At 45.8% G+C, this 13,337-nt stretch overlaps 1 protein-coding gene across 1 annotated transcript in view; it reads left to right on the top strand.

Annotated features, from left to right (window-relative positions):
* Positions 1 to 779: 779 nt before the first annotated feature.
* runx2b (RUNX family transcription factor 2b) overlaps positions 780 to 13,337 on the top strand; it is a 41,511-nt gene continuing 28,953 nt past the window's right edge. The window contains exons 1-2 of the mRNA XM_084377941.1: positions 780 to 1,387; positions 1,603 to 1,726. Coding sequence (XP_084234067.1) covers positions 1,669 to 1,726 — 58 coding nt within the window. The 5' untranslated portion in view covers positions 780 to 1,387; positions 1,603 to 1,668. The remainder of the gene's footprint in view (positions 1,388 to 1,602; positions 1,727 to 13,337) is intronic.

The raw sequence follows: 13,337 nt of genomic DNA, 5'->3' as shown, positions 1-13,337 counted from the left end.
CAAACACCTATGATCGCTGATCAAAGACGAGCCGTGACGCTGCTCCGGGGACGCGTCGGGGTGTGTACTCTATGTGTGCGTGCGTGGGAGTCTGTGTGTGTGTGTGAGAGGAGTGTGATGATTCATCGTTTATTGTCATGAGCTGCCTGCCCGACACTGCGTGTTGGCAGGCCGTTCTTGCTTGTGTTATAGTGTGTGTGTGTGTGTGTGCGCGTGTGTGCGTGGTGTGTGTGAGAGAGAGAGAGAGACACTGTGAGAAGGCATCCCTTTCAGGAGAAGACAGGTGGGCTTGATTTACGGCCGCTTACAGGAATCGCCCCCGTCTGTCGCTTCTATGAGAGCCAATTTAAGCAAAGCATGCCTCCATGCACATGCACACACACACCGTTATTAAGGTATTAACACAATAACATGACGACTGTCTGCGACACGGCTACCCAAAGAGTGTGAAACAGCAGGAAAAAAAAAAGGCTTGGAGAAAGAACAAATTCAGGCTGCAAAAGTGACAGTGAAGCAGCTCTTTAGACTCTGTAAATAAGCAGTTTCACACCACCTCCGCTTACTCTTCACACACACACTCACCCAGCCTCTCTGTCTCTCTCCTTCCCAAATCTTTCTGCTGCACATGCATACACAGACACACACACAAACACACCCAGTCTCACACCGCCAGCCAGCCAGCCAGCCAGCCAGCCAGCCAGCCTTTCGCTCCTCACTCACACCCTCAAATCTTACCAAGCTCAGCTCTCCCTGCTCAGAGGCAGACGGGAGCAGCACAGCAGCCTGTTAAAGGAGTTGAGGGAAGGAGCAGCGGAGTCAGAGAAAGAGAGAGAGAGAAAGAGAGAGAGACATAGAGGGAGGGGGATGAAAGAGTGAAGGGGAGAAGGAAGCCGAGAGAGCGCTGTTCCCCATATGCTGAGGAGGCATGGGCGGTTGAACAAGCTGCCCCCACTGAAGCCTCCTGACTCATGGGAGCGTCAGACCCCGATCCCCCAGAGAGCCTGGAAACGCTGCCGAACCACGCGTAAGAGAGAAGGAGGGGAGCCAGAGGAGAGGAGAGGAGAGGAGAGAGAGAGAAAAAAGTCCAGGGAGAGGAGAAGAGAGGAGAGGGAAGAAAGCCACAACAGTAGGCTGTCCCACTCGACTGCTGTGCCGTGATGACGTCAGAGGGCATGTGACCCAGGCTCTCCAGTGACGGCACATGGAGGGCAGGAAAGAGACGAGTTTTAAAGCTGGTGCCTTTTGGGTTGTGTGAGGGCTCTGCTCGCCTCCCAAACAACCACAGAACCACAGACGTGCGGCTCGGGGTTGGTGTTTGAGGGCGACCTGGAGTGTAAATGGTTAATCGTCGCGGGCCAGCACCAGTCACAAGGACGGCGCTAAGCGAGTAAGTACGTTCCAACCACACTCGCCAAGCAAGCAAGTCCGACACCATCTGATCTATCCGCAAAGGCGATATTTGCCTCTGCAATTTTTTTTTCACTATAAAACCAGACCTGGTTGTTACTTGTGGTCATCCAAATAGTTGATACGTAAAAGCATGTCTTGTGGATGGCTTTTCCATTTTTTTTCTTCATGACACGCTGCGTGCTCTTGGTTTAGGACGTGTCAAGGGTCACGGAAACCACAGAGGAACAAAAGTGGGGCTTGCTGCAACCAGAGGCAGCTATGGCATCTAACAGCCTTTTCAGCACAGTGACACCATGTCAACAAAACTTCTTCTGGGGTGAGTACTGCTTCGCCGCTTGCTGTTGTGTCTGGAGTTGGGTCAGGGGCTCCGGGTCATGGTGAGGACTCGGGGGTCAGGTGTTGAGGTTTGGATGTGGGGAATTAAGGGGTTTTCGGGTAAAAAGGGGGTAAGTTTCTTGGATGTGATTGAAGGATTTGGGTCCAGATGAGTGGAGGGGATCAGCTGAGGTCATTGAGGACCCTGCTATCAAGGTCCAAGCTTTTGTGGTGGAAGAAAGACCCAACTATCATCAAGGCTTTTTTGCGGTGCGCAAATACAAAAAAAAAAAAAGAAGAAGAAGAAGAAAAAACCCCTCTTCGCATTTAGAGATTCCAGTATTTACTCTACGTGATGTTTATAAATACTCCTGAAAGAGGGAGATGACATGTTTGTGCAACATACCCTCAGATTTACAGAGCGATGCCATTGCGGAACCAAAAACAAAAGCACGGGTGATATTTTTGACAAACGTAAACAGACGCTGCACCAGAGAGTTTACAGTCGAGCATTGGAACAAGATGTGGGGATTACTGGATTGTGTGTGTTGGGTGTCTCCATTGCGCGTAGGGAAGAAGTATTGATTAGTTTGCCAAGAAAGGTCTGTAATCGCTTCCTGAAATTGTTCGGTCGCGCTGCTGTCATTAATTAATCGGTGTCAGTTTTCGTCATCCTCCGGGGAGCTTTTTAATCGACATACACAAATCCAATTTGAGCAAAGTTGTGTCGACTGCCATGACGTGAATTCGTAACTCAAGTGCCGGAATGATTCATTTGAAAATAAAATAATCTTACACTTACTGCTTCTCCACCTATAATAAAAAAGATAAAATATGATTTTCTTTTTTCTGCTTGATAAACTCCTGATTACGGCTCTCTTCCCATAAAAATGTATATATTTTCAAAGAATTGGACGATTACTGTATCCAATTCAATTTATTCTCCGTGTTCGTCACGTATTGAAGATCCTGCTTGGATTCCAAAGTGGATCCGTAAGGAAATAAGACCACAAAACTTCCAAGACCTGTGAACAGTAGCAGTGTCAACTTTTATGATTTTCAATGACCTGTGAAGGCCAACCTCGCATGCTCCAGTTTTGCAGCCTCTGTTTTGGGTTTTCTGTGTTCTATTGTGACAGCTTCTCTACACAATCTAATTTAATCAACAAAATAAATGATGTTTTAGGTTTACCAGATGAATTTTCAAATTTAAACAAACATTTCCATTCCTGTGCGACACAAGAAATAGACAGGCTCAGTTTAATAAACCCCCCCTCCTCCCTTCTGTCTCTCTCCCTCTCTCTCTCCCCCCGCTTCGGTCCATAGCCTCCGCTCCTCTGTCCAAATCAAATGTTTAAAAGATGTTTTTAAGAAGTCGCTCCGTGGTCAGACACAGCTGTTCTGGGCTCCACACAGAAGCAGGGTGGCTCCTAATACGCTCTGAAAGCCGGGAGAGAGTGAACGTCTTCCACCAATCACCACCACCTATTACCATGTTAACCCCTGACCTCTCGGTGTGTCTCAGGGGTCGCGAGCGCGGGAGAAACGAGGGGAGAGGAGCAGCGCTGCAGGAAATTAAAAGCATGCCGTGGTCGAAGGCAGAGAGGGGAGAGAGGGGAGCAGATGTGTACAGATGTTCAGGTGGAGAGGGCTCAGAGGGAAGATAATCACGGATCGATTCTCCTCGTATAAAGTATTGTTGGGTGATATTGTGCTGCGGCTCATTGATGTTGCCCCTGTTTATGAACATCTGGGCTGTAAATCTGTCAGTGCAACCACAAAAAGTCCCCCTGACAGCGCAGTGTGATTTTGCAAGACCACCAGCGCTTTCTGTTGTATTTATGGTTTAAAATAAATAGATGTAGTGTACTGCGCTGTATCAGAACTGACAAAAATTCAGATTGACGTCCTGAACATTTCTTTATTTTTATTTTTTTGGGGGCCGACAAAAAAGAGACTTTGAGTGAAACTGAGTTTGATTTTGAGTATTTAGTGAACTAAAATAGGCTGAAATTTGAGATAAAATTTACTTTTACTTTTTTAGTTTTTAATCCATATATTTATGTCTGTGCTTCTTTGCTTTGAGGTGTAAGGATTAAACATCTTTTCCTCACAAGTCACACAGAAAACACGACATAGCTGAGCTCACGTCTTCTGTGCTTTGTTGATTTTATATATTTTTCTCCAAGTCCTCCCGCTCCCACGGTCACCCTGGATCGTTTTGTCCGGCATCAGCCAGTTTGCTGAGAGCACAAGTCACAAAATATTTTGTTTTGTTAGTTAGAAAGCCACATTACTCCATCCAGCCTGTCCATTTGCATTTAAGGACATTTTTAATTTAGGTCTGAGCGTACATTCCCAGCGATAAATTAAGCTGGCTTTAGGGAGTGGGCAAATATTCCAAATTGAGAAAAAAAGGGGGCTCATTAAAATTTGTCTTGGCATCCACATCAAGCCATTTTCATTTAATTGCCTCAAATACATTTTTTATAACTCCTCAGGACTGGCAGATCAGATGGGGAGGGCAGAATAATCTTCAACATGTGTGGCACCCACTCAACCACCATGCCTCTCTGGGGAACGTTTAAATGCCTATTTTCTCTATTACAAACTTAATTACATATAGACAATTAAGTCATGGGAGCAATTATCGTTCAGTAAAGTTGTTGGAGTCACAGTATAGCAAGAAAAAAAAAAAAAAAAGTGCTTACACAGACGGACCCAAATCAACACGATCAAAAGAGAAGCGGGGACGATGTGGGTAAATATCTGAAGACTCCGGGCGGAAAACTTTCCCCCAAAAGAAAATCTCAGATAATTTGCAGGGAAACCGTATATGTATTTGAGAAAGGCAGCTTCTGTTGCATAAGTGTTGCCTTAGATCTAACCACAGGCCTGCTTCTTGGAGACATCTTAAAAGTGAACCAGACATCCTCCCCTCCTCCCTCCTTCTCCCCCCCCAGCCAGAGAGAGACGTGAAGCCCACTCATCAATAGGTAATTTGAAAGAGCCGGGGGGAAAAATCTGAGCGCTTCACTGGCTGCTACTGTGCAGAGAAGACTCTTCCCTTAACTCCAGGCTCAAAGGAACTCTATTTAGCGATGCTTAATTGTACCTCAGAGGCAAACATGTTATTTAATCCCAGCAGGGTCATATTGATGGAGTAAAATGGTGCTGTGTGTGTTTGCACTCTGCGCCAGCTATTAGGACTTATTAGTGCTGGAGGTTCCCCATTAGTCTCCATGACTCCTGAGGGTAATCAGGGAGGTGCGGAGCGTTAATGTGATCATTGTTTAATCAAAGATAGATTAATTGCTCTGTATTTTACACTCATGTGCACCAAAACTCTGAACGGTGGGTTGATTGTGGCTCTAAATCGGCTGTAGGCAGTTATTAAGGTCTAAATGAGAGCATCCTGGGAACACTAGAACCTGTGATTTGAGTGGCCTGAAATTCGTCCTTTCCCACTGTGGATGTGAAAGTTGTCTGTTTTTTCACTCAATTTGTAAAAGGTGCTTGTACGGAGCATATTTTAAACCTATATCTGAAGTGGTGGAAAAAGAAAACACAAATGAAATCAACAAAATTGAGACAAAAACACATTTTTCTTTCTGTGGCATCAACTACCGCACTTTGTTGCCCTGTTCCTACAGAGGCAGATTCTGCTTCCCCTCCTTTCCCAAATGAAGCAGTGAGGAGTTATTGAAACATGGCAGAAAAGGAGTCTGACTGCAGGGTGAGGTTACATTCGCTCGCTGTAACACGGAGACTGCAACAACAAACGGAGAGTTCAGAGTAAATACTCACAAGGCGCTGTGTGTTATCCCTCCTTTTATCCCCATATTCAGTAGCTGGGGGGCTAATTACACTATTATGATAGAGCAACGTGCCAATTGACTAGTGCTTACGGTAGGTTTCTGCCTAAAGTGTTGATAATAGACTCAAAAACAATCATCTCGGAGGAGCTATTTGTTAAACACTATTATTGCTTACATCTCTTTCTCATAAATCAACGCACATGTTTGATATCTTTGCCGTGTTTACTCTAGACGCATGCCAAATTGCTGTGTGTTCTTTGGAATCGCTCTGCAAACTCACGCCACCGAACGCATAGCTATGATTTTTGCATGCACCATAATTACCAGGTAGCTTAATGCCATTGCGTTAGCCTGTGAAGCTTTTAATGCAGCGCTGTGCTATTTTCACACTTAACAAGATCCTGCAGCCCTTCATCCATTTCAATTGCATCATGCTGGGTGAATTACCGTTATCCGATATAAGCCCTCAGAGAGGAAGTAACTACCTAACACTTTGAAAATTGGTCTATCTTGGAACCGGCTCACCCTAATGAAACAGAACACCAGTATTATAACCCAGATTCATATACCTCTTTCACCCCGCTCTTCCTGTTTCACGTCCTCTCTTCACTCTCACATTCGTGTTTTATTTTAGTTATTTAAGTCCGAAGATGGTTTTTGAGCGGAGCTGATACAGCAAACCACAGGAAACCTGAACAGCATTGTTTGGCGTTCCCCCTCCTCGCGCTCCTGCGAAGCGGCTACGCTTCCACGCTCCGTGTTTCTATAAGGGGGAAATATGGAGTGTCGAGGCTCCTGGATGTTTGGGTTCAGCCTGTAACGATGTGAGCGAGAGCGTGGCCACAGCACCTACACAAGGCCTTACCTGTTCTGCCCCCACACCGGAGAAAAGGGCAGGTTTTTCCCCTTGTTAGTTTAATCTTAAAGGAATGCGGTATCCCCTCTGACTCAGGCCAAACTCCCAAATATATAAACCTACTTACCAACAGGTCATGAAAAGAGCAGCACCGGTTGGACGTGTTAGATATATTTTTTGAGCAGTTCTGATTATTTACGTTAGGTAACGTGTACTCTCAACCGCCAGAGTGTAAATGCAGGGCAGGATTTTGCTCAATTTTCAAGTAAAAGATGAAACAAGTTGAATAAAGGAGCATCAAAGAGTTACACCCAGCTCTGACTGTGATCAATGGCTTGGCAGCGGGTCAATGGAGCTGTCTGAGGGGATAAGAACACCTTGTTACAACGTGTCTTCAGATATCAGCGCTCACTTTCTCTCCAGTCAGAATCATCAGTCACTCAGCACACGTTGAAAAGGAAGTTTTGAGTTTTTTAAATGGGACTTTGGTGTGTTTGTAGGTAGGCACTGTGCACAAGAGCGTATGGATGTACAGCACCGGGTGTGCGTGCACACGCTGTAAAGGTGTCTGTGACAGGAAGATCTGTCCGCTTGATTAATGCTCTCACTCAAACTGGCACCTGGAACCAATCCCCCCTCCTGACGCCCCCGTCCCATGTGCACCGTATGTGTGTGCGCGCATTCCGCACACTTTGCCTTCAGAGGGGCCGAGGGTGGGTGTCGAGCAGGAGGCACAGATGGGGACGGGGGGACTCGGAGCGGAAGGAAAGAAAGGTGTGTGCAGCAGAGGGAACAATAGGTGGACGTGCAGTGGAGGGTATGGGGTGTCATTAATAACACACAGGCCCCATCTCCTAATTTGCTCAAATTACCTGCCCACACGGTGGGCCCCCTGCCAGCAGCGAGGTGTGAACACAACAGATCAAATACACCTGAAAATCAAAGTGCCCACCCACTCGGCAACGCCCACACGAGCCTTTTATGGAGGTCTGATAACTCTGAGGGCCCGTGTGTGTGTGTGTGTGTGTGTGCAAGAGAGGGGGTCCCTGTTTAATTTTTCATGTGAGAGTGAGAAATTAAATGTGAGAAAATTAGAGAACGAAACATTAAAGGGAAGAAAAAGAGAAAAGAGTAAGTGAGATAGAGATGACACAAAGGGCAGGATCGGTTTGCGCTCGCGAGGCATCCGGTACGAGCAACACAAGACTAACTCTTTCAAAACCACCTCCCATATGGCACCGCGGGGGTGGCCATTTACCATCATCTGCCCTCCTCCTCTCCCTTCTTCCCTTTCCTTCCTCCTTCTCCTTCCCCTTATGTCCTCCCTCCATCCTTCCCCTCCCACCCACGCTTTCAGGAAAAGGGTGATGACAAACGTGAAGGGGCGGCGATGCTTTTGGTCACCGCAATAATCAGAACAGAGTCACCAGAACCGTACCACCTGTGGCAACCGCACACACGCACACATGCACACATCCACACAAACACACACACACGTGCGCACATGGAGACATATTCAAATGTGTGCACAGACACTGAAATTAAATATGCCCCTGAGACACAAAAGGGGCCAGGAGAGTGTGTGTAGGTGTGTGTAGTGGGATGCTAGTCTTTGAACTTTGAATGGTGTGTGTAGCTGATATTGACAAGTCTCTGGGGAGGAGAGGGAAGCGAGAAATGGTAGCTCTCATTTGTAAAGTGGCCTCGGGAGAGAGAGAGAGACAGAGGAGGAGAGAGAGAGACAGAAGCATGCAGATAATTGGGATTTAAAACTAAAAAATTTAAGAGGTTTTGTGGTAAAACTTCACTTTAACACCCCTATTTAGCATTTAGAGGGAAGAATAAAAACACTTATAATAGTTTATAGTTTACTATAGTATAGCTGTAAGCAGATGTTGGGACATTTTAAGATTGATGAATGTATTTGCGAACAGTTTAACTCCGTAACCGGCGTGTAAACAGTTATTAAACGATGATATCATAGCTGTTGTTATATTTAATCAGAAGATGTTCACGGATGACGACCTGTGAACGTGAAGTTTCATCTTTGACGTTGGAAAAAAAAGAAAAAAAAACGTCTTAATTCACGGCTCACATGCCAGATTTCTCCTGGGGCTTTCGCCCACATCCCATGGCCTTCATCGGAGGACAAGGTTTTCTCAGTCGTCACGGAGACTGAAGGAGATATATAATTAGACCAGGTTCAAGAGCCCAACGAGATCCAGATCTTAATTCTCACTGAACCAGAGAGAGGCCAAGAACACTTCAGAATAAATAATTACTTCATTAAAGAAGATAATTGATCAATTTAATAGACAAAAGCTTCAGTTCTCAAGTCAAACTGTTATGAATGCTTCAAAAGTGGAGTTAAGTTGTTGAAAAAACAATAAAAGACATTTACAAAACAAGTCATTTTGTTGTTTTAATCGTTAATTATGTGTTCATACTTAAAATAAGGGGGTGAAATAAAGTATTAGCAGTTAGGTTTTCTGTCTTACAACTTTGCTGCAGATTTCAGGCAGTCTGTGTGTCTCTCGCCGTGAAAAAAAAAGAGAGAAAGAGAGAAAAGTTTCTGCTTGTACAGCAGTGTTACAAAACTGCAAAATCCCCTACGTTACACTTCAGGTTGTTTCAAAGCTCCTTCCTCTGACTGAGGCTGGCACCGTTTGAGAAACTTGTAGCTGCTGTGTTTTATGTTGATCCCTGAGCTGTTCCAGTTTACACATATTCAATCCAATCATACTGCTCCGACAAGCAGCGCCGTGTGATCAAAGCCTGCGTACGTACACGTCGTCTGATCCTCACTGGAGCGGGCTTTTCAGTCTGGAGTCGAATCCTGTCACTCACCCAGACAGCTGCCCTCTTACAGTCGTCTGTAGTTCATTTTGTTGTCGCAGTTAAAAGTTTTTTCCGTCAACTGTTGCGCCGTTCATTCTATTTTCTGTCTTTCCCCAGAGGAAATAGGTCTCTCTCTCTTTTCTCTCTTTCTCCTTTTTGGACGGAGACCAATAACAGGCCTTTTCCACTTCACTTCTCCTGATGCTGAATGAGCAAAGGAGGATCCCAGAGGAGCAGGAATATTTTATTAGAGTGATATTTTGAAAGTTCCTCTCCTCCTCTGTCTTTCTTCCTCTCTCGTGATGGAATTTTAGGATGCTGCAACAATTCTGTCTGTGCGAGAGAAAGAAAACAGCTCACGCAGAGCAAAGACAATTCAAAGTTACAGCTAAATGACAGGCTGGGAGCTCCGGTCGTTTGAATTGCATTGTTTTCTTTTTATTCCTGCATGGGAGGAGGATTGGTGGAAAAAAAAAAAGAAAAAGAAAAAAGCCCCAATTGGGACAGAAAGCGAGCAGTTCAGTCTCAGGAGACTTACTCTCGGCACAAACAAAAATAGCAGTCATTTTTTGCTGACAAACACTTTTTAATGTGAGGGTGTTTTTTGTGAAGTTGGGCTCTTTTTGTTTTCTTATTTATGACAATGCTACCATTCCAGGACAGAAAGGAGGTGTTGTGTGTGTGTGTGTGTGTGTGTGTGTGTGTGTGTGTGTGTGTGTGTATTGTAGCGTTGATTTAGTGTAGCTTAAAGTTATATCAGGGAAAAATAAGATATTGAGAGATGTCAGAGTTCTTGAGCTAAATTGGAAGCACCGGCTCCTTAAAGAATTACATTTGAAAAAATGTTAATTTAAGGAAATTTGTAATCCAAACGGTCGTTAAAATGCCTGCAGACAATTTTATCTTTGCTTATTCGACAAAATGTCACTTTCACATGAATACTGCATTACACACATGATTAAACCTACGCACACATGTGCGCACACACACAGCCAGACAGACAGATACACACCCTTTTCCTGCAGGACCCTGCAGATGCAGCAGAAACAGAAGAGTTGGTCTCTCTGGTAAACAAACAGTGAGAGGCTGCTGGGAGTCTTCACTGGGCCTCCAAATTATAGTCCGGTTAACCAAAGTCTCAGAGCCAGCCCCTTTACTGCTACTCACACACACACACACACACACACACATACTGTATATACACACCCACATGCGTATGTGCACATGAGCACATGGCCTGTGCACATTAAAGGCACCGTAGAGGCACACTTTAAAAGCACATATACAATCAGGTTCTAATGGGAGCTTGTCTGCGCCACAGTTGAGCCAAGGGTAAAAGATTTTATAGACATAAGAGAGACTGAGAGGGAAGCAGACCCTGAGGGCCTATCATAAATATTACCCAATCATCAGGCTCACAGTGTGAGGCAATTACTGATGAAAAAGAATCTCTTGCAATGTAAACACAGGTTTAATGTTTACAGCGTTTAACCCTGTATACCTGTGTTGTGACTTTATGTCTTATTTTCAGCTGGTAGAAGCTGCTCTGCTTAGCCTGCAGATGCTACGGAGAGCTACGTGATAACACTGTGTGGTTTGTAAAGTGTCAAGAAGTTGCCCCCTTTCTGCAGGAAAGTCTGGTGGAAGACGTTTCAGTTCAGTCAGGGGAGGTTGGATTGTTTAGAGCTTCTTTAATTGTCTGTAAATGAGTTCTGCAACTACTGGGGACAGTTTTCCGTCCCTGGAGGACGCAGGAACATATCAGAGTGATCTATGACGCCATAAAATCCAGTGAAAACATTTGAGATGATCAGTTCTCGCGAAATTATTCGCCGTAAATCTCATGCTTCCCGAGTGACAGCATATTCCGAGCGGACAATTTAATTGTCAGCCCGAGACCACATCCCAACAAGCACTTTGCCAGAGAGGGATTTTTTATGTGCGTGACGTTCAGATTCTCAGCTTTGCTATAATGCAACACCACAGAATAGATTGTGTTTGAAGGACAGCATTTCACAACGTAATTGATGTTCCCCGTGGGACCCTGCAGTCGATGAGTCTCCCTGCTTCGAGACTCGAGTTAGGCGCTATAAAGCTGGCGTCATCTGAGTCTCAGCTAGGGGCAGAGCAGACACGACATGAAAAGGCCCTGTCTTGGAATAACCGGCAAGTTCTGAGTGTGTGTTTGTGTGGAAAATACAGGGTCATGGGTCACATAATCAGACAATAGTCATTTATCTTCTGTGAAATCATGTTTTCCCTCAACTTTTGCGATGTTTTCCTTTATTGAACTCTCTTTTCCAAAGATGGCTGGAATTGATTTTGTCTGAGGACATCTCAGGCTGCAAGCTCCGAAAGTGAACTCCATCCACCCTTCCTTCTCTTCCCCCTCTCCACACCCCCACCTTGTTGTGAGTCATCTCTGACCAGTAGCCTAATAGGCTCAGTGTAATTACAGGCTAAGGTTTTTGGGCATCTCTGAGTGTGCTACATCAACGGTGACATCCTCAAGTTAAATTGTTAACCCATTCAGCGCACAGAGCAAAAAAAAGATGCTGCACGTTACGCCCTTCAAAATGTTCACAAATCGAGGTTTCTCGCGGCCGTTTTTGACGTTTATGCGGTTCAGAAGTTGATCTAGTACGTAGGGCTCCAGGTCGCGGAGTTCAGGCTCAGTGTTTTGGAGCCCCTCCGAGCTGGACCGGGCTCAGGAAGAGATCAGGAAAAAGAAAAGGAGAGCGAGATCCAAACCCTCGGAAGTTGAGTGCCGTTGCTTGTTGCACGCCCGGTGCTGTGGCTGCATGCGGTTCCTGCCCGGCGCTGCGTTTTCATTTCCTGTTTATCTGATTGGCTGTTGTCTCAGAGCTGGACATACTGACTGACAGTCTTGACGTTGATTACCCCCCCCAGAAAATGAAGTAGCAAAGCACTGCCAGGGCTTCGTCGTAAGGTTTCCGATGTGGGCTCACTTGCTGTCAGTAAAATTCATGATACCCAGTCTGTTAAGATGGCCAAGCTAAACAGATAGTCTATTTAATACATTTAAATGCTCCAGGACAAGAAATGTATGGTACATTTAAAGGCGTGGGTTTACAGCGTCTATGTTTATGTCTGTGTGCAATTGAGGATCCATAACAGTCTTTTTCCCCCTCCATCTGGCCCGCCTCTACGGCTCCTTACATCAATTTGGACCCAGTGCACCTGGACATTCCTCCACACTGCCTCCATGCATATACATACATACATCCCTGCCTCCTGTCTCCTTCCTCTCCCTCCCCGACTCCGGCCGCTGCCCGTCCTGTCTTGCCTTCCTCCAGTCTCGTCACGGGAGCGGTGGAAACGGGCGAGCGATAGCCGATAGCCCCCCTGCGAGTGCTAGTCTGGGCCGCTGCCTGTTTGCCTCTCAGCGCGTAGTCACTCTATCTATCTCGCCTGTGCCTCCTTACCTCACATAAATCATCCACAATCCGACTACACGGACAGGGAGAACAGAGAGAAATCCCCCCCTATAAATCTGGTATTAGTTTTACCTCGCATAATGAACACAGGGCTAAACGGTCCTGGATACATGAGAACAGCATGTCTTGCAGATGTACTATAAATATTTTGATACTAGCCGGCTAGTTTGCAGAGGGGAAGTAGACCAGTGAAATACACAGAGGAAGGGAAAAGTGTAAAGTGGAATGTTGGCCTAGCCCGAGTGTCTGTATTGTCTTTAGCACCTACAGAGGGTCTCGGTCCAAGAAAAACGCTCTTTACGGGGTTCCTGTTCCCAGCTGTGGTCCGGTACCACTCCTGGATACGCTGCGTTTCCTCCAAGCCAATCCTTCAAACTGGTCTCCAAGGAGGGGGGCTCATTGTTTGATTAATAGCACGATCAGACCTGATTGAGTGATAGATGGTTTGAAGGGGAAACCAGCGCGCCGTGGGGACACTCTGGGACCGAGTCTGGGAAAGGCGGCTCCAAGGGAGGGTTTGATTGGTGGAACAGCTGAATTGAAGTGAAGGACTAATACTAGCAGAGCTAATGACACAAAGGCTGCACAGAGCGGGCCGGCCGAAAAAATTCCCGATGACTGTAAAGATATTTTGTTGCAGCT

Source organism: Pagrus pagrus (genome assembly GCF_965226575.1).
Source record: "Pagrus pagrus genome assembly, chromosome: 16".
NCBI classification, from domain to species: Eukaryota; Metazoa; Chordata; class Actinopteri; order Spariformes; family Sparidae; genus Pagrus; species Pagrus pagrus.
Note: the sequence above shows the minus strand (reverse complement) of the source record. Positions and strands in the feature narration are given on the sequence as shown.